General features: G+C 56.8%; 2 protein-coding genes across 4 annotated transcripts; one reads left to right on the top strand and one right to left on the bottom strand.

Moving 5' to 3' along the window:
- The first annotated feature begins 22 nt into the window (after window positions 1-22).
- On the top strand, window positions 23-8781 carry ZYX (zyxin). 2 transcript variants are annotated; one of them, XM_037060660.1, is made up of 10 exons: window positions 23-268; window positions 385-607; window positions 1073-1269; window positions 1431-1523; window positions 1621-2157; window positions 5896-6016; window positions 6162-6331; window positions 6468-6646; window positions 7546-7666; window positions 8203-8781. In XM_037060660.1, the coding sequence occupies exons 2-10, from the start codon at window positions 400-402 to the stop codon at window positions 8305-8307; spliced, it is 1731 nt and encodes a 576-aa protein (XP_036916555.1). In that variant the 5' UTR covers window positions 23-268; window positions 385-399; the 3' UTR covers window positions 8308-8781. The 2 variants fall into 2 exon arrangements, with proteins under 2 accessions (XP_036916555.1, XP_036916556.1); XM_037060661.1 differs by having other exon boundaries at window positions 24-268; window positions 388-607.
- Window positions 8782-8867: 86 nt separating this feature from the next.
- EPHA1 (EPH receptor A1) lies at window positions 8868-23586 on the bottom strand. 2 transcript variants are annotated; one of them, XM_037060663.1, is made up of 18 exons: window positions 23426-23586; window positions 22315-22379; window positions 18147-18428; window positions 16855-17251; window positions 16446-16601; window positions 15810-16154; window positions 15553-15668; window positions 15184-15334; window positions 14651-14747; window positions 14398-14456; window positions 13467-13592; window positions 12197-12382; window positions 11972-12033; window positions 11645-11851; window positions 11307-11456; window positions 10850-11043; window positions 9261-9416; window positions 8868-9175 (listed from the first exon to the last, which is right to left on the bottom strand). In XM_037060663.1, the coding sequence occupies exons 1-18, from the start codon at window positions 23511-23513 to the stop codon at window positions 9097-9099; spliced, it is 2916 nt and encodes a 971-aa protein (XP_036916558.1). In that variant the 5' UTR covers window positions 23514-23586; the 3' UTR covers window positions 8868-9096. The 2 variants fall into 2 exon arrangements, with proteins under 2 accessions (XP_036916558.1, XP_036916557.1); XM_037060662.1 differs by having other exon boundaries at window positions 15553-15680.
- Between the last annotated feature and the right edge of the window lie 4189 nt (window positions 23587-27775).

Consider the following 27775-nt stretch of genomic DNA (forward strand, 5'->3'; position numbering starts at 1 on the left):
TTGGCTGAGCCTCGAGCCCACGGGCAGGACCTGGGCCCCTTCCTGGGGGAGTTTCCTGCCTGGTCCTCCCTCCCTGCCTCTCCCCGCCCCCTCTCCGGGCCGCTCCTTGTATGGTCTGGGCGCCGCGCTCTCCCCGCCTCCTCCCTCCTCCCACGGCCCCACGTCCCTCCCGCGTTGGGCTAAAGGCGGCGCTGGACCCGGACGCAGAGTCCGCGGACCCGGCGCCCAGGCGGCCACCCGAGACGCGGCGCGCACGCTCCGGCCCGCGGTGAGGCGAGGGGAGCCGCCCACGGGGAGGGGACGCCGGGACGCCGAGGGGTGCTGGGCCCGCCAGGAGGTCCCCTGCCGGGCTCAGCGCCGTGTAACCCGGACACCCACCCCCAGCAGCCCGGCCTGGCCATGGCGGCCCCCCGCCCGTCTCCCGCGATCTCCGTCTCTGTTTCGGCTCCGGCTTTTTACGCCCCGCAGAAGAAGTTCGGCCCGGTGGTGGCCCCAAAGCCCAAAGTGAATCCCTTTCGGCCCGGGGACAGCGAGCCTCTCCCGACCGCCGGGGCCCAGCGCGCACAGATCGGCCGGGTGGGCGAGATCCCCCCGCCGCCCCCAGAAGGTATGCGGTGGGGCGGGAGGCTGGACTAAGGCGGGCGCCGGGCTGGTGTCAGTAGCTTCGGGGTTGGAGGTGTCTTGGAAAGGTTGCAGCAGAGGGGGCTGGGCGCAGCCACCCTGTCCCGAGCAGATGTTCTTACCTCATCCTGGAGCTCGTGGCTGGGAGCCAGGGCTCCTGGGACCGGTCCAAGTCCCCCGGCTGGGGGTGGGAGGTGGGAATGTGGGGCACGAATCTTCCCTCCGGGTACGTTTTCCGAAGTGTAACGGGAGCTGCACCACTCCTGCGCCAATCCCCCGGCCGTTCCTGACCCAGTGCTCCCAGGGTGTCCTGCGCCCTCCTTTCCTTCCCATAGGCCCCAGGACCGGTGAGAGTTTTGGGGTGAGGGGTTGCAGCTGTAGGAGGAGGGAAACTTCGGGAAGGGGGCACAGGAGTCCCTGCTGACTTCCCTCTTTCTTCTTCCTACCCTAGATCTTCCCTTACCGCCCCCTCCCGTTCTTGGGGATGTCGAAGATGCAGAGGGCACCCTGGGAGGTGCCTTCCCCCCTCCCCCTCCCCCGATCGAGGAACCATTTCCCCCTGCACCTCTGGAGGAGGAGATCTTCCCTACCCCACCGCCTCCCCTGGAGGAGGGGGGGCCTGAAGCCCACGTCCCGCTCCCACCACAGGTATGGAGGCCTGGGAGAGGCAGCCACGCAAAAACACCCCTGAGGGAAGGAGAGGAGGGTCCTTTTCTCTGACCTCCCCTGCACCTCTGCCCTGATGTCGGGGGGAGGGGGGCGGTGGGAATGGAGGACTGGGATGGATGCTCTGACCCTTGACCCCATAGCCTAGGGAGAAGGTGAGCAGTATTGACCTGGAGATAGACTCTTTGTCCTCACTGCTGGATGACATGACCAGGAACGATCCCTTCAAAGCTCGGGTAAGGAACAGGAGAGGAGGAAAGGAGTGGGGACAGAACTGCGGAGGCAACGCCTTCCCCCAAGCACACTTCTCTACCCCTCCTTCTCTGCTTGCAGGTGTCATCTGGATATGTACCCCCACCAGTCGCCACCCCATTCATTCCCAAAACCAGTACTAAGCCTGCGGCTGGGGGCACGGCACCCCTGCCTCCTTGGAAGGCTTCTTCTAGCTCGCAGCCTGTGCCCCAGGCTCAAGCTCTGCCTCAGCCTCCGAGCCATGTGCATCCCCAACCCCAGGCCAAACCTCAGGTCCAGCTCCATGTCCAGTCCCAGCCCCAGCCCCAGCCTCAGCCTCAGCCTCAGCCTGTGCCTTTGGCTAACAGTCAGCCTCGAGGTCCCTCAGCCCCATCTCCAGCCCTTAAGTATTCTCCAGTGACTCCCAAATTCACTCCTGTGGCTTCCAAGTTCAGCCCTGGGGCCCCAGGCGGACCTGGGTCACAGCCCAATCAAAAGCTGGGGTCCCCGCAAGCGCCCTCTTCCACTGGCACAGGCTCCCCTCAGCCCCCCAGCTTCACCTATGCTCAGCAGAGAGAGAAGCCCCGAGTGCAGGAGAAGCAGCGCCCAGTGCCTCCACCGGCTCAAAACCAAAACCAGGTGAGGGAGGGTGGGAGGGCCAGGCTGAGGACCTTAGGGCTGGGGGAAAGGGGTTAATTCAGGAGCCAGAAAATGAGGGCAAAGATGGGAGAGTGGGGTTGGTGGAACGGGTGTTTCCAGCCTCTAGGGTTGGATATGGTTAAGACACAGCTCTTGGAGGGGGGGGGGCGGTCCTGGCTGGGAGTGGGGAGCAGCCCAGGCTGTGAATTAGGCAGAGGGTTTGGTGGACCATCCCTTTCACCGGTCCTAGAATGTTAAAGGGGAGGACGAGCTTCTCGAGTTTTTACCTCTCTGTTGCTCTGAGCACTCTGTTCTGTCTGCCCGAGGGCCGGTCTGGTGATCAGAGTTGCAGCCTGCGCTCTGTGCTCAGGGCGGAATCAGGGCGGAAGAGATCTCTCAAAGCAGTTAAGCCGGAGGGAGTCAGCGGGACCTGGGATAGAATTCCCAGCTCCCCCTCTGACAAGAACCAAGGCCAATGAGGTGAACTTGGAGCCTCAATTTCCCATCTTGGAGATAACACTCTCCAGCCCGTACAAGGGCTGTGACACTTAAGTTACCGAACACAAAGAAAGGGCTGGCATTTTTATCTTGCACGCGAGTGCCCAGAATTGAAGTTCTCACTCCTGCCTTCTGATTCGGGAGACTTCCGAGTTGAATGGAACCTGCTGGGCATGTAGTTCAACCAGCTGCCCAGTCAGCGGGCAGCAGGAATGTCAGTGTCTGTGTGTGCAGTGCCGGACGGGGTGGGAAGAGATGCCAAGTGCCCATGAGTGAGTGGTGCAGAATCCTGTGTTAATGGGAGCTCTGAGCAGGGAGTCAGCCTGAGTCTGGCACATTCAGCAAGACAGCATGGCGCTAGTGTGCTTTGAAGGACGGTCAGACTTCAGAATCCAGGGGGGACGTGAAGGACGCTGGGCTGGGAATAGCATGAACAAAAACTCCAGGGCACTCAGATACCCCCGAGTGTTTGGAGACTGGAAAGTAGAAGGTTCTTTCAAACAGTGATGGAGCTGTAGAGAGGTAGGCAGGAGCTCGAGGAAGTCTGTCAGCTTGGGCCAGTCCTTAATTTTCCTCAAGGTGTGTGGCTGGGTCAGAGGTCTGGTGACGCCTGCCTGTGGAAGCTTTTGGGAGAGTTTCCAGCAGAAGTGTGGGCTAGAGGTAGGGGGTCAGTGACTTTGTTGGGATTCACTCCTGGGCCTAGATAAGAGCTGTTGGCAAAGGAAATGCCTCCAGGACCTTGTAACTGATAAGCAGTTGGAAGAGGAGGGGCAGGGTAAAAAAAAAAAAAAAAAAAAAAGCCTGGGGGGGTTGTGGAATGAATGAAGGTATTTTGCGAAATAAAGAAGTCCAGAAGGGGAAATGCTTTGGGCCGGAAAAGTGAGGGGGCGGGCAGGGGGTGGTCCAGCTGTCAGCGTGTTGGGCAACAGGTTCCAGGAGGACTCTCCTTCAGCTGGGACTGTCACTCAGTTAGAAATGGAGGCCCGGGTTTTGGGAGAGGCCCGGGGGTCAGGGCTGTCCTTGGGGAGAGTGGTACGGAAGTGGTGCAGCTTGGGGTGCTTACACAGATGGAGCTGAGGGCCTGGGGGGACCCTTGAGAGGAGGAGGAGCTCAAGTCAGGGTGGGATCTTGGGAACAGGATGTGACGGTGAGAAATTCTTCAGTGGGGGGTTTGAGGAGGATGAGGACCCCTGTAAGGCCACAGATGTGACTACCTGAAAGTCACTGATGGTGGCAGGGTGGTCCATCTGTGGGCATAGTGAAGGGAGTTGAGGGCTGTGTGGACAGTTAGAAATGGAGGTTCCAGAAGCGCCTGCTCTTGGAGGTTGGCAGAGAGACGGACCAGGCCAGGGCCTGTGGGTGTGGTTCTTTCAAGTTAGGGGAGGGGGCTCAGGTGCGTGCATGAACTAGGAGAAAGAAGCTGATGGAGGAGGGGCTGGAGCTGCCTGAGAGCAGGGCCTGCTGCTGGGATGGAGTCCGGAGGAGAGGCGGCGAGGCCATCCCTGTCCCCTCCACCGTGGCCTTCCCGGAGAGCAAGGACAGTGTCACCAACAGTGTTTTCTGTGGAGAGGAGGGACGCCGAGTCAGCTTGAGCTGGCCAGCTTCCATCCTCTCAGTCACGTAGGAGGTGAGGTCATCGGTGAGAGAGCAAGGGAGCGAGGGGCTGGAGGAGATGGAAGGGATGGAAAAGGTTCAGAACAGCTGCTGTGGGGAAGGCCGCGGGGAACCCACAGGAGCCAAATGCCAGACAGCGGAGCTGGGGCCATGGGTGCCCAGGCCCTCCGGTGTTCTGTGAGCTCACTCTGCAGCCTGTAGTGATCTCTCTGCGGACTTTCTGAGCCCAGAGGCAGAATCAGGAAGTGGGCCCTGTGGCTGGGGCTGAGGTTGGGCAAATGAGCCATGGCGGCCAAGGGGGGGCGAGAGGGGGCTGACAGAGCCCCATAAAAATAGATGGTCAAGGGGCTGGGTTTGGGGGGAGGTCTGCAGGGAGGGCTGGGAGGCAGGAAAACAGAGCCCTTCTGAGTAGGTTCCTTCAGTGGGTACACATGGGGAAGGAGGAGGAGGTACCGTTGGAGGTCAAGTCCAAGGGCTTGGAGGTAAAGAGCCTCATGACTCTCAGGTCCAGTGTGTCCCATAGTGGAAGGTGCCTGAGATGGAGGGGTGTTTGGAGCCATTGGGGTTCAGGAGTTAGAGGACCGAGTGCTGAAGCTGGGGCACCAATGCTGGCAGTCAGAGAGGGAAAGCTGACTGCCGGGTGAGCTCAGAGCTGGGGCTTCTCTGTGCCTGCCTTTCTGGGCAGGGGCGGCCCATCGGCACACAGACAGGGTGGGGGAGATGGTGCCCGGGTGCCGGGGAAGGCAGCCGTGGGGGGAGGTAGTCCGGAGGCTGAGGCTCCAGGTGTTGTGGGAACGGAGGCAAGGGCAGGCAGGACGTTCAGTGGCCGCAGCCCTGGGCAGGCTTCTCGGCTAACAGAGGACACCAGCCAGCGTTGCCATTGGAATGGCTCCTGGCCATGCTGCTGCAGGTCAGACAACCCCTGTGGTGTCCCCTCCTGGTGCTTCTGAGGGTCCCCACAGTACCCCCTAACCTTACCCATCCCCACCACCAGCTCTCAGGATCCCCTAATAGGTGGGGGCTGGAGGCCCTTCCCTGAGGCCTCCAGGGGAGGACGTGAGGTCATGTAGACCAGGAACTGTCTCTTGCGGGGGGCACCCCGGGTCTCTGCGTGGGGGGCTGGGGGCCTGGCTACAGAAGACAGCCCTGGGGGGTTAACCTGTGATTCCCGCCTGTATTGCATCCTCACGCGGACAGGGCTGCTCAGCAGCAGGCGGGACGGGTAGGTGTGTGCGCCTGGGTGCGCCGGCCCCCCCGCACCGACCTCTTCCCTGGGGGGCCATGTCTGAGCATGCTCTGTGGAGTTGATGCGTGGCCTGGTGTGTTCGGTGCTTCCGTGACCTGAGCTGCTGTGTGCGTGGCCTCCGTCCGCTCAGTCCTTCTGGCCTGTCTGTGGCTGCCCAGTGGGGGTTTGGGCAAAGTGGGTGGAAGGACCATCCCCTTCCCCTCATTCGTGTGGTGCTGGGGTCTGGGACAGGGAGTGAGGAGTTTTCAGGGTCAACCCTGAGCATCTGGGAAATGGGAGGGGAATTAGCCCTTCTTGGAAGAAAGTGGATCAGCTTGTTGGGGAATGATCTTGGAGGGGGTGACCCTTGAGAGGGTATGAAGAGAGTGTTGGGGTTTCAGGTGCGTTCCCCTGGGGCCCCAGGGCCTCTGACCCTGAAGGAGGTGGAGGAGCTGGAACAGCTGACCCAGCAGCTCATGCAGGACATGGAGCATCCTCAGAGGCAGAATGTGGCCGTCAATGGTGAGCCCACCGCCGCCCCCTGGATGGGACCATCTGTCTACCCCTCTGTGACTTCCGGCCACAGCTGTGACTTCAGCTCCTATTGGAGCCCACTGACCCTTTGCAAGCTTCCTCCTGTTTATTCTATCTCTTCTGGCCTTTCCAGAGTCCTGTGGCCGGTGTCACCAGCCCCTGGCACGAGCACAGCCTGCAGTTCGCGCTCTGGGACAGCTGTTCCACATTGCCTGCTTTACCTGTCACCAGTGTGAGAAGCAGCTACAGGGACAGCAGTTCTACAGCGTGGAGGGGGCGCCGTACTGTGAGCGCTGCTACACTGTGAGTCGGGGCTGGGGCTGAGGGCTGCCCCCGGGTTCAGCCAGGGGGTGGGACAGACATGGGGCCAACCTGCCTTGGCAGTCGGCTCCTGGGTGCTAGTTCCCTGCCCACCTACCTCCTACTGCCACCTCCTCAGGACACCCTGGAGAAGTGCAACACCTGTGGGCAGCCCATCACTGACCGCATGCTGAGGGCCACGGGCAAGGCCTACCACCCACAGTGCTTCACCTGTGTGGTCTGTGCCTGCCCCCTGGAGGGCACCTCCTTCATCGTGGACCAGGCCAACCGGCCCCACTGCGTCCCTGACTACCACAAGTGAGGACCCACCACCCTCTCTGGGCTCATTTCTTGGGGGCCAGCCATGGTTTGTCTGGGAGCCAGGCCACTCCTCTGACTCCCCAAGAGCTCCACACCTCTGGTCTTGCTTTCTGGCCCTACGTCCTGTTTGTAGATGGCAGAGGCCAGTTCATCTGGACTTAGTTGTCCAGACGCCTTAAGGCCTGGGGAGCAGGTCCTGCTCCTGGCCAGTCCCCTGGCCTTTGGCTCATGAAGGCTTCTTTGGGTTGCGGTCTCGGGTTCAGCAGCGTGTGCTGGAGTGACTTCATTTCCCACACAGGCTAGGTTCTAAAGTTCCTTTGAGACCAGTTGTTGGGAACTCTGGTTTCCCCTGAGAAAGTGTTTATAAGGTGGCTGCTTTCTCGGGCAAGCAGTAGAATCCTGGAAGGTAGCTTAAAGGCCACACAGGGACCCTGCAGAACCCGACTCGTGCCTGTGTTTGAGGTGCACGTTCCCAGGATTCCACCACGGGTGGCCCGCACCTCACGTCCCTCTGTACCCTGAGCCATTGGGCAGAGGCAGCTGCGGGATGGGGGGTGTGCTAGGCTCAGGGGTCCAGGAATGGGATCAGAGGGGCACCTCTGGGTGGGCTTCCTGCAGGGTGGATGTGAAGAGGGTGAGGACCTGGTGGTAGCTGTTCAGGGTTAAGGGGATTTGGGGAAGGTGAGTGGAGAGGCGGGAAGTTTCCCTTGATAAGGGCAGTTGTGGCGGCAGGCCTTAGGCCTTTCTGTTGGGCTTCCCCCACCTTGAGGTGTGGGGCAAGATGGGCAGAGAAGCCTGCCTGTTGACACGCCACCACCCACTCCTCTCCTTGAGCCCTGGGGACAGCTGAGCGCCTCTCCCCGCACCCTGACTTGTGCCTTCCCGCTGCCCTCCAGGCAGTACGCGCCTCGGTGCTCCGTCTGTGCCGAGCCCATCATGCCTGAGCCTGGCCGCGAGGAGACCGTGCGCGTGGTCGCTCTGGACAAGAACTTCCACATGAAGTGCTACAAGTGTGAGGTCTGTGTCCCCTGAGGGCTGGGAAGTGTATAAGGGCACTGCTCACTGGCCAGGGGGTGGACAGGGCCAGCCAACAGTGTTGAGGGTGGTTATTGGCGGGGCCCAGGCCCGCCTGGCCCTGGTGCTTTGGTCACTGTAGGAAGTGGGTGTGGGCTTTCTGTGGGATCACTGAGTTGTAGATCGACCAAGATAGGAGACTTCGCAATGGTGGGTACTGTGCTTTGTTGCAGCGGGGTTGGGGTCTCAGTGAAGTTCAGAGGACAGAAGTCAGAATGGAGTTGAGACAAATGAGACAGGCCTCATGTCCTTTATTGGGGTGGGCACAGCTCTACCCACTGCCCATCCCGACACGGGGCGGGGACCTAGTAGACAAACGTGAAAGTGGGGGCAAGTTTGGGTGGGGGTAGCTGGGTGCAGGGCACAGACAATGAGGACACCAGCTCTGAGCCAAGGAGCACTTGGTCTTCCTAATGCCAGTGGTGGGGTGTAGGAGAGGCACAGGGCCTTTCCCACCAGTGTGCTCTCCTCCCACCCAGGACTGTGGGAAGGCACTGTCCATCGAGGCGGACGACAATGGCTGTTTCCCGCTGGAAGGCCATGTGCTCTGCCGGAAGTGCCACACCGCCAGGGCCCAGACCTGAGTGAGGACTGGCCCCTTCTCCCTGGGAGGCCATCCTCCATCAGCGGACCACCCACACCGAGACCACCCTGCCCCACCACTGGCCCTGCCCCCTCGGCTATTTTTGATGTCTGGCCCCTCCCTCCATTCCAAACCCCACCCAGCATCCCAAGGGCCCTGATCCAGGGGCCTGAACCAGGACCCAGGCTGCAGAGGCCCAGTCTTGGATTTCCTGTCCTCCATCCTGCAGGGACCTCCCACCACCCTTCAGGTACCCCACCAGAGGGTCGCAGGGTTCAGCGTTGCTGCTTTCACTGCTGCACCGATGCCCGCAGCTGGCCCCCCAGCAGCCTGTGCTCTGCTTGCTGGCGGCCAGGAGTCCTCCTGAGCCCCCCGGGGAGGCTGAGCTGGGCTGGGCTCACTGGCCTGGATATGCCCACCTGCCTACATGCTGCCAGGTTGTGGCTACAGCTACAAATAAAGTTCTTTTCCAGAATTCTTAGCAGTTGACTCTTTTGTGCTACAGATGGAGAAGATGGCGGGATAAAAAAAAACAAACAGGGGTCAAGGTGAAAACTCAGCTCCTGTTTATTTATAAAAATATATATATATGTATATGTATATGTATATATATGTATATATTAGACCCTCTCTCCCTCAGCTCCCTCCCAGCACTACTGTTTCAGAGGCTCCCAGCCTCCAGAGGCGAGTTCCTTAGGGAAGGGCAGGCAGGCGCAGCTGAGGGAGGGGGCACGAGTGACCCTGGCCCAGGCCTTGCTTCTTGAGGACAGAGGTGGGGGCCGGGGAGGGCTCAGTCCTTGAATCCCTGAATACTGCAAAGAATGCGCTTCTGGTGTCCGGGCATCGTGATCCCCATCTGCACCAGGTCCCTGTGGTCAAGGAAGAGGGTTGGTGAGCGGGTGGGTGGGCTCCAACCCCAGCAGCCCTCCCCTGCCGGGCCCCCAGGGTCCTCACTCCGCAGTCAGATCCAGCACACACTCCATGGTGTCCAGCCCCGCTGAGCGGAAGTGCAGGATGTAGCGTTTCATGCGGATGGATTCCAGCCACTCGGGGACGCTGCGATAGGGAATCCCGTCTGAGCCACTCAGGCTGGGCAGGCGCAGGGTTACCCTAGGGGACACGGGCCACTTCAGTCAGGCCGGGGAGGCAGGAGGCATCCTCGCCTTTCCTGAAACCCCTCGGGCTCCGCCTGTGAGCCTCTGGGGCCAGCATTCTAGCTGCTGTCTGGGCACAGAGATTATCGAGACTTTGCGGATTAGCCAGGCCATTGTCTGTGAACCCACTTCCTGGCCTGCTTCCTGGTGCGCTCACAGCAGTGGGCAGCAGATGGACAGCCTGGGGGGTAGGTGGAAGCCCTGCAAGTTCCCAGTGCACAGTTACTACCAGCCCATCTCCACTGGAGTGGCCAGTTCTGGGCAATAGGTTGGGTGCTGCTTAAGACACGAATGTAGCAACTATCACAGCAGAGCCAAAGCGGAGGCCTGGAACCCAAACATGGTTCTGCCTGTTTGCAGGGTGGCCGCTGAGTGCTGGGCGCAGCCCCCGATTGCCACCTCCAAGCCTGGCTGTTATTCTTGCACTCGGACACCCACAATACAATGAGTGTTCCTGTGCTAACGCCAGCCAGAGCCAAAAACCATTAGCAAAGTAAATCTACTGGGGGGGGAAAAACGTCCAGCATTCCAGAAAGATTAGCACATGCAGTCTCCAGTGTGTGAGGGAGTTGTGCTCCAAAAGATACTTTCAAAAGTCAGAGCGCATTTTCTCCCAGAGAGAAGGTTATATATGGTGGTTTGACACAGGGACCAGCGTGCCAGGGCTGGTTTGCCCGATAAAGTGTGTTGGACGTCCAGCCTTGCCCGTCCCCTCCACCTCCCCACACCCCTCCTGCCGGTTCCTTCTCCACATCCTGCCAATGTTTTTGGTGGACTGCGGTCTGACCATGTCCCACCCATGGGCAGTTTTTAAAAAACAGGTCAATAGTTCCCCATGCTCAGGATAAAGTCCAAACTTCTCAGCAGAGTTGGTCCTCCTTGCAGTGACCTCGCTACCTCTCCAGCCTTGTCTCTGGCCACAGTCCCTGGACTGGGCACTGCCAGCGGCTGTCACCTGCACTGCTTGCAATCAGCCTGCCCCCAGCTTCCTAAAACCCATGCCGGGCAGGTGATCCGGGAGCCTTCCCAGACCCTGCAAGGCTGCCTCTCACAGTCATGACATCTCGCTGCCTGTCCCTTGCCACTCAGTCTGTCGTCCCCACTCCAATGTAAGTGACTGAGCTCCCCAGAGCTGCTATCAGTTTGCAAGCTCTGCTTGTATCTGCTTCCCATCTCACTGTTCGCTTCCTGTCTCCCATCCGACTACAGCTGCCAAGGGTGGGACTGCATCTCCTCCACCGAGGTGGATGCTCCCCAAGGGCACAGGCTGTGGTCATGCCCTGTGTCCGGAGCTGTGCAGGCCCAGCACTTGGTGGCTGTGGCCGAAAGCCCATTTCCGTTCTCCCAAATGTGCCCTCCGAATCCTGTGGCCCTGCCCAGTGCGGTTACTTGGGGTCGAAGTTGGCCATGGTCCGCAGGGTGTGGGGCGTGTCCAGCAGTTGCTCCAGGTGTGTCTTCAGCTGGTGGAAGGAGGGCCGACGGCCACAGTCGTAGGCCCAGCAGTTCTTCATGAGCTCATAGAGAACGGCAGGGCAGTCCACGGGAGGAGGCAGCCGGTAGCCATCCTCGATGCTCTTCATGACCTGCCTCGGGGGAGGGGGGGTTGAGGCCCGAGGCAGGAAGCTCACCTGGCAGTTCATGCAGGATCGTGCAAAGGAGCCTCTACCTTCCCCTCCATCCCCATCCCCTGACCAATAGTAAGGAGAACAGGGTGTGAAGGGAAGGGGACCAAAGGGGACGTGAGTGCAGAAAAACTTTGGGTCAAGAAGAAGAAATAAGGGTATGTGCAAGGGGAGCCATGGAAGGATTTGGGGAGGAGACTGGTGTGGGGAGTAGCCAGGCTCACCTCCTGATTGCTCATCTCCCCGTAGGGCTTGTCCCCGAAGCTTAGCACCTCCCACATCACAATGCCAAAGCTCCACACGTCGCTGGCCGTGGTGAAGATGCGATGCGCGATGGCTTCAGGTGCTGTCCAGCGGATGGGGATCTTTCCTCCCTAATAAAGCACATAGGACAGAAGGCCGATGCATTTCAGGGCTCAGAGGAGGGGTGGAAAAGTCCCTCTCCTCCATGAAGTCAGTGCGTCCACAGGAGCACAGGTCCGTGTTTGTTTACACCTGGGACTGTGTGCATGACAGGAAACTGTGTGTGTGTCTGTGTATGCAGTGAGTACAGGGCTCTCACCTGGGTTTCGTAGGTGCCATCAAAGTTGTCCAGGAGACGGGTGAGGCCAAAGTCAGACACCTTGCAGCACAGGTTCTGACTCACTAAAATGTTTCTGGCGGCCAGGTCCCGGTGGACATAACTGTGGTCACTGAGGTAGGTCATACCAGATGCAATGCCCAGCAGCATGGCCACCAGCTGCCCAGGGACCAGCTGGTCCTCCCGCTCCTGCAGCAGTGTGAGTGGAGGGTTAGGGGACGGGCAGGGTGGCCTCCCCCAAAACCAGAAACTGATCCCCAGGGCTTCGTGGTATATCCCACTTCCCAGCCGGGCCTCTGCCCTGCTCACCCTCAGGAAGGCATCCAGGGCTCCATTCTCCATAAACTCCGTGATGATCATGATGGGCTTTCCTGAGACACGAAGCCTGTCACCATGGCAACCTCTACCCCATCTCCACCCAAAACCACCAGAAACAGATTTCCTGCCCTTGGCAAAACATCTTCCCTCCCCTTCTGGTGGTCTCACACCCTCCTTCCTCCCCTCCACCCGAGGCACGGAGACCAATCCTCATACTCTTGGTGACCACGCCTTCGAGGTGCAGAATGTGCGGATGGTTGAATTGGCTCATGATGGTTGCCTCTCGAAGGAAGTTCCACCATTGGCCATCTGGAGACGTGTCCTTCAAGGTCTTAATGGCCACAGTCTTGCATTCCTGGCCGGGGGTCTTCAGGGTCCCTTGATACACTTCCCCAAACTCTCCTGCAAGGAAAGAAAACAGGGTCCTGGCCCCACACACTGTTGGGCTCCCCATGGGGGACAGATGGCATCCTCTAGTCCACAGGCGGCAAACACAAGGCCCGCGGGCCAAACCCAGCCCTCCACCTTGTTTTATCCAGCCCAGCACCTCGCTTCCACCCGGTGGCAGTGCCAAGCTTTTGCTTAATTGTTAAGGAGTAGTTACATTTACACAGTCCTAAAGTTACACTTGGCCCTTTGAAGGCAATTGCGAGGCTGATGTGTCCCCCCCCACCCGCCCCGTGAAAATGTGTTTGACACCCCTGCTCTAGTCCCTCAGTTCTCTTTCCTTCTCTGGATCAGAAACCTGCAGTGCCCTTTCCAGGACAGGAGCTAGGCTGTATTTCCAGGGGAAGGGGATGGGAGTCTGAGACAGGCGTGCACTCTGCCACCTGGTCAGTATGGTCTCCCGGGTGAGCACAGCTTGTGGCCAGCGGTAGGTGCTCAGGAAACACTGGGTGTGGTGCACCGGCACTGGGCTGTGTTCATGAGGGGCGGGCGTGCTCAGGGCCAGCAGCACAGGCCACCGCGCAGGCTGATCACTGCCACTCTCCTCTGCGGGTTCCTCTGGTTGCAGCTTGGCCAGCCCGGCCACACAATCAGCAAAGATGCTGACTGCCAAGCTTTGTTCTCTGCTCAGATCCATTTTCCCTGGTGACCCAAGGGATCAGGGCAGCCCAAGGACACTGGGCCCTGGTGGGGCAGGATGCGAAATGAGGGAGGCTCTGAACCGCCCCCGCGTGTGGGAACCATCTGAGAAGAGTCCCAGCCTGGGCACCCTGACCCCGACCCCCGTTGATAAGGAAGATGTGTCTAATGCTCTTTATCAGAAGCTCCATAGCCCCAGGAGCAGATTGTGCACGAGGTGGGGACTGTTCCAGGACACTCAGTAAGGGGGCAGCAACAGCAGTTCAAGGATACGGGGTGGAGCAGAGAGGGAACTCGGCTGGGAGCTCTTGGGCCAGAGGGGAGGCCAGCTGGGCTCCGCAGGGAAAGGCCAGAAGGAAGCGGCTCTGTGCTGCCACCCAGAGGGCACAGCGGGGCTCACCTTCCCCTATGACTGTGTCCACAATCAGCCAGGCTGGGTCGAGTTCCTGGGTGAAGTTCAGGGCTCCCTGGGCAGGATCCTCATATGCCTGCAAGTCCACGTAAGGCTTCAGCCACAGCTTGTCCTCTGCAGGGAGAACCGGGAAGGCTGGACCACAGGAGCGCCAGCTTCAGGGCTCTAGAGTGATGGGGGGAGGGGCCGGCAATGACCTTGACCCTCTCATTCTTCTGTTCCCTGAGGAGTCCTGTTTTGGCTGAAGTGGGAGAAAGTCTTTCTCCTTGGCAACGAAGCCTCCACAGCCAACTTTTCTGGGAACAAACCTCCTGTGTCCTCACCCCCCAGGTCCAGAGCGGTGGGTCGGAAACCAGACCAAGAGCGTTTGTGGCCTCAAGTTACCCAATCTTCCCATGGCTCATTGACCCCTCAAATGCCTCCCCCTTCTGACTCACCCCTGCTCACCAGGCTCCTCAAGTCACTCACACCTCGTTCCCCATTCCAGACAACCCATACTCCTGCCCCACTGCTGGGATGGACTGCTGACTCCCCTCTTGTGGTACCTAATGAAGTGACCAGCAGGAAGCCCACATGCCTTGGAGGACTTCAGGGAGCCTGCCAGGCCCCTCCTGCCCAGCCTCAGCCCAGGGACCTGGCCAGGAAGGATGGGGGAGGCGGCTGGGAGCCCGGGTGTTGGTCCGGCGGCACCGACAGCTAATCGGTAATTGCACAGAGCCTCTTGGGCACCATCAGTACAGAGTTAATTAACCAAAGTTAATTAGGTAGCAAAACACAAAGATCCTAAAGACAATAGAGCCCACTTGTGCCCTCAACACTGGACCAGGAAATGTGGGTCCTTTGGTCCCACCCTCAGAGGCACCTCCCAACACACATGCACACATGTACACATGCGTGTGCTCAGGTGCTCCTAGCTCACCTCCATCCACGTTGTCAACACGATCACGCTTCCTCTGCTGCCGGCGTCGCTGACCTCTCCTGGTGGGGGAGGGTAGGGGACAGCTTCTTCAGGGTCCCTGGATCACCTCAGGGGCTCTGGCTAAGTTTTCCCAGGGTGCAGGGTGAAGGTGTGGGCACAGTGGAGGATGGGAGGGTCGCTGGGACTGCTTTCTGGGGCTTCTGACCAGACGAAGGGACCCAGGACCGTGTCTGGGGAGGGGCAGGAGCGGCACCTGGAACGGCAGACGAGGATGCCGAGCAGCAGGCCCACGCCCAGCAGCATCCCGAAGACGAGGGCCACGATCTCGCCTCCAGTCAGGCGCCTAGAAACTGGGGCACACAAGGTGAGGGAGGCTGAGGCACTCCGAGTCAAAGGGGCTGATGGAGGCCAGCAGGGCAAGCTCAGGGGCAGGGCTCACTGTCGGCCGCAGGTGTGTCCCGTAACGGGGGACAGGTGCATGGGAGAGAGAGCAGGTGGGGAGGGCCGCCCAGAGGAAGTGCAGCTTGGCTGCCTGCGGCTGGGCGCTCAGTGAGCGGTCAGGAGATTTGATCAGGATGCTGGTTGGCTGCATGGGAGGGTGGGAAGCCGTGCCTGAGATCACTGCGGGGAGACTTGGTGTGAGTCTGGGTGGGGCTGTCCCCCCCGAGGCAGCGTGTGTGGGTATGTAGACAGAGAGGAAGGGTCACTGGCCGGAACAGGGTCTGAGAAGACTCAGTGGAACAAGGGGCCTGCGTGTCTGGGCAGAGCAAAGGGTAAGCCACCCACCTGGTGGGCTAGTCCGAAACTCGTGGTCAGGGGAGAAAGGGCCAGGGCCCTGTGGGGTCAGCATCCGGACCCTGACGGTGTACGTGGTGTCTGGCTGCAGTTCGGTCAGCAAGACTCTGGCTTCAGGCACCATCCTGTGCCATTCTTCATCCTGTGGGTGGGGACTGGTGTTGACTGGGCCGGGCGGAGCCGGACCTGGTGGAGGTGACCCGTGGTCTTGGGAGCACCACAGGCAGGGGTGCGGGTTGGGGAATAGCCATAGCAGAGCTCTGCGTAGGTTTGTCCCAAGAGAGCCATCCTGCAGCCTAGAGGCTAGCTGTTGGGGTGGGCTGAGAACAGACACGGAGACTCCCTCAGCTGCGTCCTCACCTGGTTCAGCACGTGGAGCTCATAGGTCAGGTTGCCGCTGGGGCTTCGGGGCTGGGAACCTTCCCAGGTCAGCTCCAGCTGCCGTGGCTCCTTCTTCACCAGCCTCAGCGACAGGCCTGCTAGTGGCTCTGTGAGTCCAGAGGGTCCCAATGGATTTGGAAGAGGAAATAACTGAGTAGCTTTTCGATGGCTCCCTGCTCATCACTTGGTGCCCGTGGTTCCCTCCAGGGCCAGCCCCCCACTACCAGGCCCCTCACCTGTGTGGCCCAGGCTGACGCTGAGCGAGGCACCTGTGAGCTTGGAGGTGGCCAGTTCCGACACTCCATTTTGGGCTTGGACGTGGAAGGTATAATTGGTGTAGGGTTCAAGGCCGTCAACACGCACCACAGGCAGGACGAGCCCGCTGGCCCCGGGGGAGAAGCGCACATTCTCCCCGCAGGGCTGGCAGAGGCCTTCGCCTGGCCCCGCGCCCTGACACCGACAACACTCCACACTGTATCTCACGTCCTGGCGTCCCCCCATATCGGCCGGGGGTGCCCAGCGCAGGGAGAGCTGAGTCCCCAAAACAGAGGAGCTCAGGTTTTGAGGGGCTGAGGGGGGACCTGTGGGAGAAGAGGGGCCATGAGTAGCAGCCTAACCTGCTGGCTCCTCACCACCCCAATTCCTGAGGTCCTCCAAAGGCCGCCAGGGAATCAGACTCCTACTGAGGAAAAGCTTCATCTGGGCTCTGAAGCTCAGAGCCCATTTGGGGGGTGGGGCATGGGAGGAACTTTAAGGGTCGGACACCCCAGATAGTCAGTGCTCGATACCTGATAAGCCCCGGGTGATTCGAGTCCTAACACGGGCTCAGCAAGGGCCCCGGACCCCTCGCCAGCAGCCGGGTCCGCACTCACGTGTACAGGCTGCCTGGGGCCCCTCCCCGGGGGCTCGGTAGTGTCCGCTCTCACAGGTACAGAGGGTGGCTCCCTCAGACTCAGCCGTGCTGTGCTGGGGGCACTTGAGACAATGGGACGAGTCCATGTCTGCCCGGTAGGAGCCGCTTGGGCAGGCTGCAGAGGGCGTACAGCACTGTGGTCGTTCGGTGTTTTTATGGGTAAAATCATACCCACCCCCCACCACATCCCTGTCCTGGAAACACCCCCCCCCCCCGCATGTGTCCCTGGGGCCCTTGGACACTCACTCAGTTTAATAATCTCTAAAACAGAGCCTTGGTTTCCCTCCCTCCCTTGGTACCCTAGATACTGTCCCCCTCCCCTGGGGGGCCCCTGCAGGTTGTCACCACCTCCTTGGGTAGACCCTTACCAAGGCATGCCTCTCCGCCTTCCTCATAGCCAGGCTCACAGTGGCACCACCCCATGGGCACCAACCACTCGCCATTGGAGCTACAGTGCATGCGGGGGGTTCCCAAGGGGCCAGGGCTCGTCCGGGCATGGGGCACGCAGGTGCCCGCCACTTCCACCAGCCTGCCAGGTCTGGGGAGTGTGTCAGGGAACTGGGCCAAGGCATGCACAGCCTCAGGGCAGCGCTGGTAGAACACTCGTACAGATACCAGGGCAACACAGGCCCCCGGGTTGTGGAAAGCGAGGTAGAGGCCCCGGCGCGTCAGGTGGCCCAAGGAGCAGCGTTCCAGGTTCATCTTCATCTCGCCAGCTGCAAGGTCCCGGATGGTGAAGCTCTGGTCTGCAGCCACCGTGGTGACCTGGGGAGGCAGGGGTGGGGGAGAGGGGAGCAACCACGGGACAGAAACGATGGCTCGCTTAATACCTTACCATCAAAGTATTAAGTTTACAACCGTAAACTGAGGGCTTTTACATGGCCCTCAGTGACTGAGCTAAGCATTTTAGACGCATTATGCTACTCAGTCCATCAATGGACTCAGAGAGGGGGAGTGAATTGCCGTCCCCATCTAGGTGACAAGGAGACTGAGGCTAGGAGAGGTGAGAGACCTTGTCTGAGGTCACACGGCTAGGTTTGGAATCTGGGCAGTGGGGGGACACCGGCTCATATAATTTCTGCCACTCGAAGCTGTGGCCCCACCTCTGTGTCAATGGGATGATCAGTTATAAAGTGTGTCGTAATTCATTTATTACTAATAACAAACTTTACAATAGCATCTCTTTGGGAAAAAAACCTGTGAACATCTTATCGCCATATGCTTTTAACTCTTCCACATTCCAGTGGCTTTTTTTTTTTTTTTTTTGAGTAGGAAAGTAAGGACGGACAGAAGAGACACCTGCAGAGAACTATCTTCCTACAGGACTGTGCTCATGGGGGTGGAGCAAGAACGCCGTGGATACCGGCAGGAGATGTTGAAGCACCTCTCAGCGGAGGCTGGCAAAAGATGAGGCTGGCTCTACTATCCCTATGTTAAGTAAGACACGGAAACTTAAGCTCAGAGAGGTAAAGGGATGCGCCCAAAGTCCGGTCGCAGCCGAAAAGGTACTCAAAGCCAGTTCTTCTGAACTCCAGTCCCACCGCCTTTTCATTATCCGACCCCCAGGTCTTTTTCTTATTTCCGGTGCCTTCTCTTTGTCTTAGCTGAACATGGGAAGGAGTGAGGCAGGGATCAAAACGGCACTGAGGGGTGAAAGTACCTTCTGGAACATGGGTCGACGGAGCTGAATGCCCACGTCTTGGTCGCTCTCCATGTACAGAAGGTTGAAGGTTTCCTTGCAGCCTAGCGTCCCCGCCTCCCCGGGGAAACTTTTACAGTCTCGCACGGTAAACTTAAGCTCCACGTGGACGCTCGAAGCCTCCTCCCCTCGGTAGATCCAATTGGAACGAAGCCAGTGGTCAGTGTCCCCGCCTCCTTGTACGGGGCAGTCCTGGTACATGTATAGGGGTGTCCCATTCAGCATCTGCTGCATCCCACTCCACTGCCGGAGGAAAGTCAAAGTCAGTCTCCCCGTCCTCATTTTTCAGAGCTCAGGGCAAGGAAGCCAGCATCAGAACCCCCTAGGCTCAAGCTATTTGTCCTGCCTTCTCCCCACCCCCCAAGCCCCAGAGTAGTAGGTTCAGTGTTAGGGTGAGAGATCTATATGGATATTGAATGAGTGAGAAGACACTCCCTTTACCTCCCTGGCCAGCTCTGACCCCTTCAAAGTAGCCCACCCCAAGTACAAATGTCTAGGCACCAATTTTGACCTATTTCATCAGTAAAGCGTGTCAAGGACTCCGAGGGCAGACTTTCGTAGCAGAAGGTCATTCCCAGAATTTTCTGCCCATTTGTCCAGAGAAAAGAAGACCATGTTAAAGATTGAGGTCCGTCAGGTTTTGGAGAGCAAGCAGCAACACGGAATGCTTCTATATGTAAGCGAATCTCCCCCTGTCCCAGATGCGTCCAGCAATGGCCCCTGTCAAAACCAACAACTCCTAGACACCATCCAGTCCACCCCTCCTTAATTTCTCTTACTTTAAAAAGAATGCTTAAGCTCAGTTAATCACGGCTAGCACTTCCCATGAAGCAACTGAGTCACAGCCAGCTTACATAACTCCCCCAAGGCGAACTCAGCTATGAAGAGGCAGCGCTGGGAGGTGGGCCCAGGCACTCTGGGCTCCTGAGTTTGCGCTGATAATCATTACGCCTCTGTGTGCTTATTACAAAATCAAAGGGCGAAAATTTACATATACTGAAAAGTGAAAGTCCTCCCATCCAGCCCACTGCAAGAGGAAGCCACTCTCACTGATGTGGAGTAAAACTTCACAGACCATTTTCAGCATCTCTAGAGCAACATTTGAATGTTTTTCTCTGTGTGTGTGTGTGTGCAACATAAATTAACAAAAGACATACAAGTATTATTCTGTAAGATATTATTTGCTTTTAGCCGAAAGTCTCTGAGAGCTAGCCACATGCATGTACACAGATCTACCGACTTCTTTTTAGCCCATAAACTAAGAAGTAGGGCTAAACTTTTTAGCCGTACTTCTTTCCAATCCATAAAACAGTCATCCGCTGGATCAATGTACCAAACGTTATCTCATCATTCACCTATTGTTGGGCATTTAGGGAGCTTCCAGTTTATTTTTTTAAAGTAAACATATACAGATTTCTATAGAGCTGCTATATCAATGGGTAAACGTATTATACATTTTATACAAAGATTTTGCCAAACTGTCCTCCAAAAAGACTTTCTCAGTTTACTCCTCCACCAACAATGCCTCAGAGCTCATTTTCTGTAAAGCTTGTCAACACTGGATATTAAAAGTTTCTTATTTTTGGCTAGTCTTATAGACAGAACACAGCCTCTTGCCATTTCAATCTACATTTCTTCGAGAGGAGGTTGTATGTTTCTCTTGTTTACTGGCTATTTGTATTTTTATGCAACTATCTCCTATCTGATATTCTACTGTTTTCTTTTTTTTGAGTTTTATTTACTTATGTTTAATGGAATTTGGGGGGGGTGATCTATTGTTATCTTTTGATTGTTCACTTGGATGAGTTTTTAAAATATAGACATTAATCATTTGCTTGAAATGCATGTTTCAAATATTTTCTCCTTGTTATGCCCCTTTACTTGGCCAATAATGTCTTTGATGTTGACATAGATTTAAAATTTTTATATAACATCTAGAGTCTTTTCCTTTATGATTTGGGGGTTGTGTGTGTTGAGAAGCTGTCCCATCCCAAACTTATAAAGATCTATATTTTCTGCTATTATTTTTATAGCTTTGATTTTTAGGTTTAAATTCTAATCTTCCTAGAACGCATTTTTCTGTATAGTGTAAAGATGCAATTTTGCCTTTTAAAATAAGTTATAGGCATTTGATTGTTAACTTATGGACAAGCTTACACTTTCACGCTGATTTGCAATTCGCAGTTATCACATACTAAAATCTCATATATGTGGGCTTGTTTTGAGCTTTTTCTATTCTATTCCATTAACCTGACTGAGTATTCTTGCATCTGGGCAAGTCTCCTATTTCATTATTCTTCCTTTTCAAAAAATATTAGCGATTCAGAAGTATTTTCCCTGCCAGATGAACTTAAGAAACTCCAAAGTTCGTAAAATATTCCCTTGATATTTGGGTTGCAATCCCCTAGTTTATAGAGAAGAGACTATGTGGCCCTTACTTCAGAAAGTTCACTTTCCCAAGCCTTTCGCTCCACTAATGCAAGGGAATTCATGGCTCCTCTCTGCTCTGGGAAAAGGCAAGAAGCTGCCCATTTGGGGCGGCATGGGGCAGGGGCAGGATTTTGCATTACATTAAGGGAGTTCAACAGACTGGGTGAAGGTGGTCAAGGCACTGAAGCTGGGGTGACAGAGGGCACCCGGAGCCAAGCAGAGGGCAGGTGGGAGGGTGGTGGGTGGTTAACGTGCAGCTCCTTAGCCAGACGGCAGCTGGAGCCGGGAGAAGCAGATGTTCCCAGCTGTAACTCGCCTCTCCGGGTTCCGGTGGTGAGCGAAGGGGAGGACCAGCTGCCCAGGATCAGCAAGAAGGATCCTGTCACTTATCACTCAGGCACCGCTGGCTGCTATGTGGATGCACTCTGGGGAGCCTGGACCTGAGTGTGTGTTTTGAAAAGAGGAGGAGGACAGAGGATAAGGAAGACAGCGGGAGTGTGTAACCATTGCTGTCTTCCTGCCCTCCTACTGCTGTGTAGCCTGAGCTGCGAAGGGAGCCTGGCTTCCACTCTGGCCCAATTAGGGAAGAGTTATTTGGGTGGAGGTGGCGGGGGCACAGTGCAGGCCTGTGGGAGCCGGCAGGTGGGCCTGCAGCCCTCATTGTGGAACGATTAGCTGGTTTATGAGATGAGGCGCCTATTAGGGCCGGCCTAATGTGGGATTTTCCAAGCAGCCCCTCCTGTAGGATATATTATGGCTTAGTCTATTAATTCTAATTACAGGCTACTCTTCGGGAGAGCTGAGATCGATCCAGGACCCCAGGGCACAGAGGGAAAGAAAGCAAGTCACCCGAACCCCAGCAACAGAGGCTGATAGGAAAGGGAAAAGGAGACCCCAGAGAAAAGGGTTTAGGACCAGAGGGAAGACACGACAGACGGTAGGACTCGAAGGCCAGAGTCCTGGAGGCTGTGGCAACTGGGCCAGCCTCCTTCCTGTGCTCCCTGGACAGCTTTGTAGAGTGGCCAGAAGGTGTTCTCTGGGACTCACAAGGGCCAACCTCTGCTCCTCGGTTTTTAAGAATGTCCAAGGGTCTTGGGGAAGACTTCAACAGCTGGGAGGATGCATGGTGTCACTGCCCAGGGGAGGGTGGAGGAGAGGCCAGGGGCTCGGGGACCTCTACTGAGGCAGCTTCTAACGTTGTTGGGGGAGTCACAGTGCCTATGTGACGAATGTGACAAAAACTCTGGCTATCCTCTCCAGAAAAAAAAAAAAGTCCACATACATATATATACAACTCTGAACATACTTTTGTGGGATTCCCTGACGCCCTGGAACTTATCTGGGCAACTCCATTGGGATGAGTGGACCTCAGAATGAGGATGTTTTCCTGTTTCAGTCTCAGCCCTCTACCATCCCCGGGGTGGTCCCTTCTCCCCCCAGGTCCTCAGCCGTTTTCAGCCCCACTGCCCCAGGGCAGGCAGGGGAGGAGCCAGGCCTTGAAGCTTTCCCCATGGGGTGAAGCCTGACCCCCGTCATGTCCCATTCAGGAGGTTCTGAGTCACCTCCCCTCCCCCTCCAGAGGAGGCAGTTCCAGTTTTTCCAGCTCTTTTCTCCTGTTCCTCCACCCACCTCTCCACCCCGTTTCCCACTGGCCCTCAGCCTTGAGCCATCCCGCGTCCTGCCCTCCCCTGACACTTACCCCATCCTGGGGATCCAGCAGCCAGCCCAACTCTCCCTGAGCCGTGCTCGTGTCCATCAGAGTGACTGAAGGTGGGGAGGAAAGGGGCCTGTCACCTCTGGGGGAGGAGGCCCCCACATGCTGCCCACATTCCTCATTCTGGGCCCCCAGCCCCCAGCATCCTGTTCCTGAGAGCTGGGACTTCCTGAGGTCCTTCCTGTCCTTCCTCAGGGGAGGACAGTGGCCCAGGAAGGACTGAAGAGCTCCAGGGACTAATAGCCCATTGTCCTCTGGAGTGTGACAGGAGGGAAGCAAAGTGGGGTAAGGGTTGGAGGGCTGGATCTTTGACCCAAGTAAGCCTAGGGGAGCATTTGGAAATGCTGCTGCAGGGACGACTTGCACCCCCTCACTCAGCGGGGGGCCCATCAGCTGCAGAATGCAAGGGTGGGTGGGGGAGACAGTTGCTCTGCTTCAGGGGGTCATGAATGGGTAGACTGTGGACAGGGGACCTCAGAGTGACTTCTGAGTGGCAGGCTCCCACCGCTGGCAAAGGGCCTGCTCTGCCTGTGATTGGCTGTGTGGAGTGGGGTACAATGCACAGCTCTGAGTCTGGGAAGTCGGGGTAGCAGAGCGGGAGAGGTTGGGCACGCCTGCCCAGGGAAGGCTTGACCTCCACATCCAGAAACCCCTGCACCTTGAGTTCCAACTCTTCCCCAGGAGCAGGTCTCTGTATCGCCTGGCTTAGGTTGTCAATAAGGCGACTTCCACCTCCCACGGCAGAGGGTTCAGATCTCTGGGCTGGGCACTTGAGGCTGAGACGGCCCAGTCGCGAGGACCCCCCCCCACCACCACGCCCGCCCGCCATTGCTGGGGTGGGGGTCTGGACGCTGCTCCTCGCACCCCACCCCCAGGCGCAAACTGCTGCCCAGCAGGGGCGGGGGTGGTTGGCCCATGAAAGCAGCTGTCCGGGTTCAAAGACCAAAGATTGGCCTGGCCAGTCAATGCCCTGGCGCCTATAAAACAAGAGCTCGGGAGAGGGGCGTGAGGAGAGGCCTCCTCAGGAATGCCGGCTCCTGGAGGAGGGTGCCAGCAGGACCAGGGGAGGGGGTGGGCTGGGGGTGGGGGTCTGTACCTTCCTTGGCGCGCGCCCCTGGGGGCAGCGGGGCGCAGAGCAGCAGCAGCAGCAGCAGCCCGAGCCCCAGGAGCCAGCGCCGCTCCATGGCGCGGGGCCGGGACCTGGGACAGTGGCCCGGACTGCAGAGCCAGGTGGCGAGGACTGGGGGGAGCCAGGCAGGCCGAGTGGGGGTGGGGGGCGGGGCTGGCTCCTGGGGGGCGGAGTCCTGGCCTCACCTGGATCACCTTCTTAAAGGGACAGTAGGGCAGGAAGGAAACTTGTTAGACAGGTAATAAACTTCTAAAATCGGAGGCGTCTTGACCGGAATGAGACTGCCGGCGCCGTCTAGTGGGTGGGATTAGGAATGGACTAACCCAGTCCTAATTCTAACCCTGCCAACCCAGTGTTGATCCAGCCTTTAGCCTAATTCTCTGCCTTGGATTTAAACTGCACCTTATATTTCTCTCCCTGCCTTTCTTCAGGGCCCAACACTGTAACAGACACCGAAGAAGGCAGGGGCTTACATTCCAGTAGGGGAAGGCTTCGATAACCCCAATATAGGGCGGGGTCCGCCCTTGGAGAAGCACCCGGAAGGTTGGAAGCAGAGCAAACTCAGCTGGCAGGGCACTTTAGGTGAGCCTCCTGGAAGTAGGCGTTGTGAGTTGGGTTTTGCGTGGCAGAGATTGGGAAAGACCATGAGCCAGGGCCCGAAGGCAGGGAGCCTCAAGGTGCGTCCTGGGAGTGGTTGAGTGGACCAGCTTGACTGCTGGGGCGCAGGATTTATGTTGGGAGTCAGGCAGAAAGGTAGGTGCAGGTGCGGGCCAGAATGGGGAAGGTCTCTGTGAACACAGTAGGGTGCTTGAATTTATCTTGCACTTTACAGTGCAGACGAGAGGAGCTTGGGGGATTCTGGGACCGAAGGGGTCCAGCCTGCTTTAGCCCCACCTAGTGGTGCCAATCCACAGGCCTCCCAATATAATAGAAGGGATGGCCTTCTATTATATTTAATAGCTGCTTATTTTGTTTTTACTTTCCATGCGTTAAGCCTGGAAACATCAAAGGGTAGGTAGTCCTTGCCTTGCCCTAAACAAACCATTTCTCTGAGGAGTGTTGGGAGCCAGGGCATAAAGCAAGCACATAGGTGACTGAAATGTCAGCAGGGGTGGCCCCCAGTGGAGACGCAGAACAGGGGTGCAGGAGGCTCAGAGGGGAGTGACACATTCACTGAGCAGGGGCAGTGGCCCGAGCTCCCAGCGCCCTGCTTCCTACACCCCCTCCCTGGCCCCATCTCATGTGGGTGAATCATGAATCATTCTTCTGCTGTTGAAGTTGCTGTATGTTTTGGTCACTGTGGAGGAAGGGAGGCGGTGCATTCTAGGAGCTTATTTTAGTTTCAGAAATTAATACTTCTCTGAGTGTGTGTGTGTGTGATCTATTTATACATATATAAAGAAAAGGGCTTGTAATGTCTCAACCCACACTATCCTCATTGGTATAAATAAGTAAATATAGTGCTTGTACGTTGGTTGGAAAATGTACACCAAACAGAAAAGAAACAGGAGGGAAAGTCAAATTCTTCCTCTTCCTACCCTCCAGTTCCTGTTCCCCAGATTTACCCCCACCAACCGTACCTTGTGATTCTCCCAGGATGTCCCCCCTGTGAACATGGCATCAATTTCCCCCTTCTACTTGCACATGTACACATGCTTTTAGACCATACACGCAGAGGGGCCATGGAATCCACCCGCTCATCACCAGGGGCCTCTTTCTAAATGGAAGGGCTTTGGGGAAAGAGGCGGAGGCCCCCCACAAGCTCACTGGGGTCAGAGCTTGGTGATTTCAGCAGGGAGGAATGGGCGAAGGGTGCACAGCCAACAGGAGGGGGGAAATGGAGCAAGCTTTGGACAATTGCTGCTAGGAAATTGGCCAGACTGTGGTGAGGTAATGCATGTGCGCGTTGCTGTAGTTTGTTAAAGTTACAAGGCTCTGGGGACTCCAGGGGGGTGAGGTGGGGGCTGCTGGGGCAGGCGGAGATGGAGTCACAGGAGCCTTGCTTTTGTTTAGGGTTGCTTCTCAGTCCCTGGGTCAGTGAGGGTTGTGGTGGGGGTGTGAAAGCCCACCTTCCAGCTGCGTTCAACAGGATCCCAGTCGACAGTTCCTCATTCCCTTTGCTGTGGAAGGAGGCACGCCTTCCATCTGGCCTCTGTCCTCAACTAGCAGCGCAACTTTTGTCAAGTTATTTACACGCTCTGGACCTGAGTTCCCTTAGACCTGGCTAACCTTGGAGGCCATTTCCAGGAAAGAAGGCGGGGTTCGGAGTCAGAGGATCTGGGCCAGCTCCTGCAGCCAGGCTGTACCTCCTTTTCCTTAGCTGTAGTGTGGAAAGGACGGGTGGAAAGGACCTCCTAGGTCCTGTGAAAGGCCCTCCCAGGACGGGTATGATGAGTCAAAGAGGAGAAAGTGCTTTGCTAAGTTAAAGTCCTGGCCTGATGTTAATGTGCTGGAGCACCATCCACCCCCCAAATATGCCTTTTGGGATCTTGATTTTAAGCTGGTTATAAGAAATAAAAGACTCAGAAAGTATCTTTGACTTTCCCCTCTTACTTGCCTCAAGGAATTCTGATAGAAAAAATCTACTTAAAGGAAAGGGGCTTCACCGTAACTTCATAAGGCCAGCAAACTGAATGTGGCAGACGGGGAGAAACCTAGCAGAGTCTGCTATTGAACTTGCCTCTGGGTCCCTGTGTTTTGGGTGGGCCTGCGAGGATCCGTTGGCCACACGTCTGTGTTTTCCTGTCTACCTGTCAATCGCCTGCTTTCGGTTTAAAATCTCAAATCTCCACTCCTCTGCTCTGTCCAAAATGGCACAGAAACCCCAACTGCCCAGTGGGTTTTGGGGGCTCATGTCTCATGGCGCACCCTCCCCCATGTGATCTGTAATCAATTTTGGACATGTTGTCTTGTTACTCCCAGACTGGAGCAACATCTGTGACTAGGCATCTATCTATTTTTTTTCTTTTAAAAGCAATTGTACCACAGAATAATTTACATAAAGTAAATTGTACCCATTCCAAGTATACAGTTCAATGGGTTCTGACAAATGCAGGCGCCCTGGTAACCACCATCTCTGTCAATTACAGAACACTTTCATCACCCCCGAAAGTTCCCCTGTGCCCTTTGCTGCCAATCCCACCTCCGGCTGCAGCCTTCCTGACAAAATGTGTCCTGGCCCAAAATTTCATGTAGTCTCCTGAGTCTGGCTCCGTCCCTTCAGCGTGAGCCCTAAGGCCCATCCACTCTGTGGGCCTCCGCAGTTTGCTCCTTCCGCTTGCTACCCAGTATTCCCTGTGTGGGTGCCCTAGACATGCCTGGCTCGTTGCTGACCTGGGGTAAGGTGGATTCCACCCAGCCTGGGTCAAGGCCTTCTGTGTCCACAGGCTCTGGTTAAAACCCTGCTTAACCTGGAGGGTAACCCAGTAAGCTGCCAGCAACCACGATGGGAGCGTCAGCGCACATTAGTTTATCAGGCTAGTAGGTATTGCATGCCCTAGCAAGGGCCTGCATGCGTGGGCCCCAAACAGCTTTGTTTGGGCTGTGTGGGGCTGGCCTGCACTTGTAGGCAACATGAACCTGGAGACCCAGCCCAGCAGGGAGGGGAGAAACAGCCTTTTCTGTAGGGCAGCCCATGGCCTCTGCACATCTTTGATCATCGGGCTAGTTGGGTCCTCCTCTTTGCTTCTGCCTCACTCTTTCCTATCTGCTCTCTGGCCCTCCTCTGCCGTGGGCAGCAGGGGCGGGATGGTCACAGCTACCATTTATTGCAGGCCTACGCAGGCTGCCAGGCACTGCACATGCATTGTTCCACCGACTTCTCACACCAACACTTTGTGGAAGGTTATCATTAGCCCCATTTTATAGATGCAGAAACCTGAGGCACAGGGAGTTGAAGGTACTTGCTCAAAGTCAGTTAGTTGCAGAACCAGGATTTCATCCCAGTTCGATCTGACTCTGTGGTTTGCGCCCCCTACTCAGGGTTTCCGGAAGCAAAAAAAAAAAAAAAAAGTAAATACCTAACTTTTGTTTTACTCCCTGCCTCCACACTTCCATCTGCCCCACCCAAGGGTAAACAAAATCCTGCTTTAAAGCATAAACAATAAAATACAAAAAGGAAAAAAAAAACCCTCAGGGACTAGGGCTGCCTCTTTTTGAACTGTATAAAATAGAATCATCTGATCCGCATTCTTTGGTGTCTGAGTTCTTTCACTGACTTATGTCTGGGAGATTTATTCATGTGGTTGGTGCTGATTTATCCTCATTGCTGTATGCTCTTCCATTGTGTGAAGAACACCTTCTCTTTAAAGACCTCTT

Source organism: Sturnira hondurensis, unplaced genomic scaffold (assembly GCF_014824575.4).
Source record: "Sturnira hondurensis isolate 20B ecotype Veracruz unplaced genomic scaffold, ASM1482457v3 Scaffold0012067, whole genome shotgun sequence".
Classification (NCBI taxonomy): Eukaryota; Metazoa; Chordata; class Mammalia; order Chiroptera; family Phyllostomidae; genus Sturnira; species Sturnira hondurensis.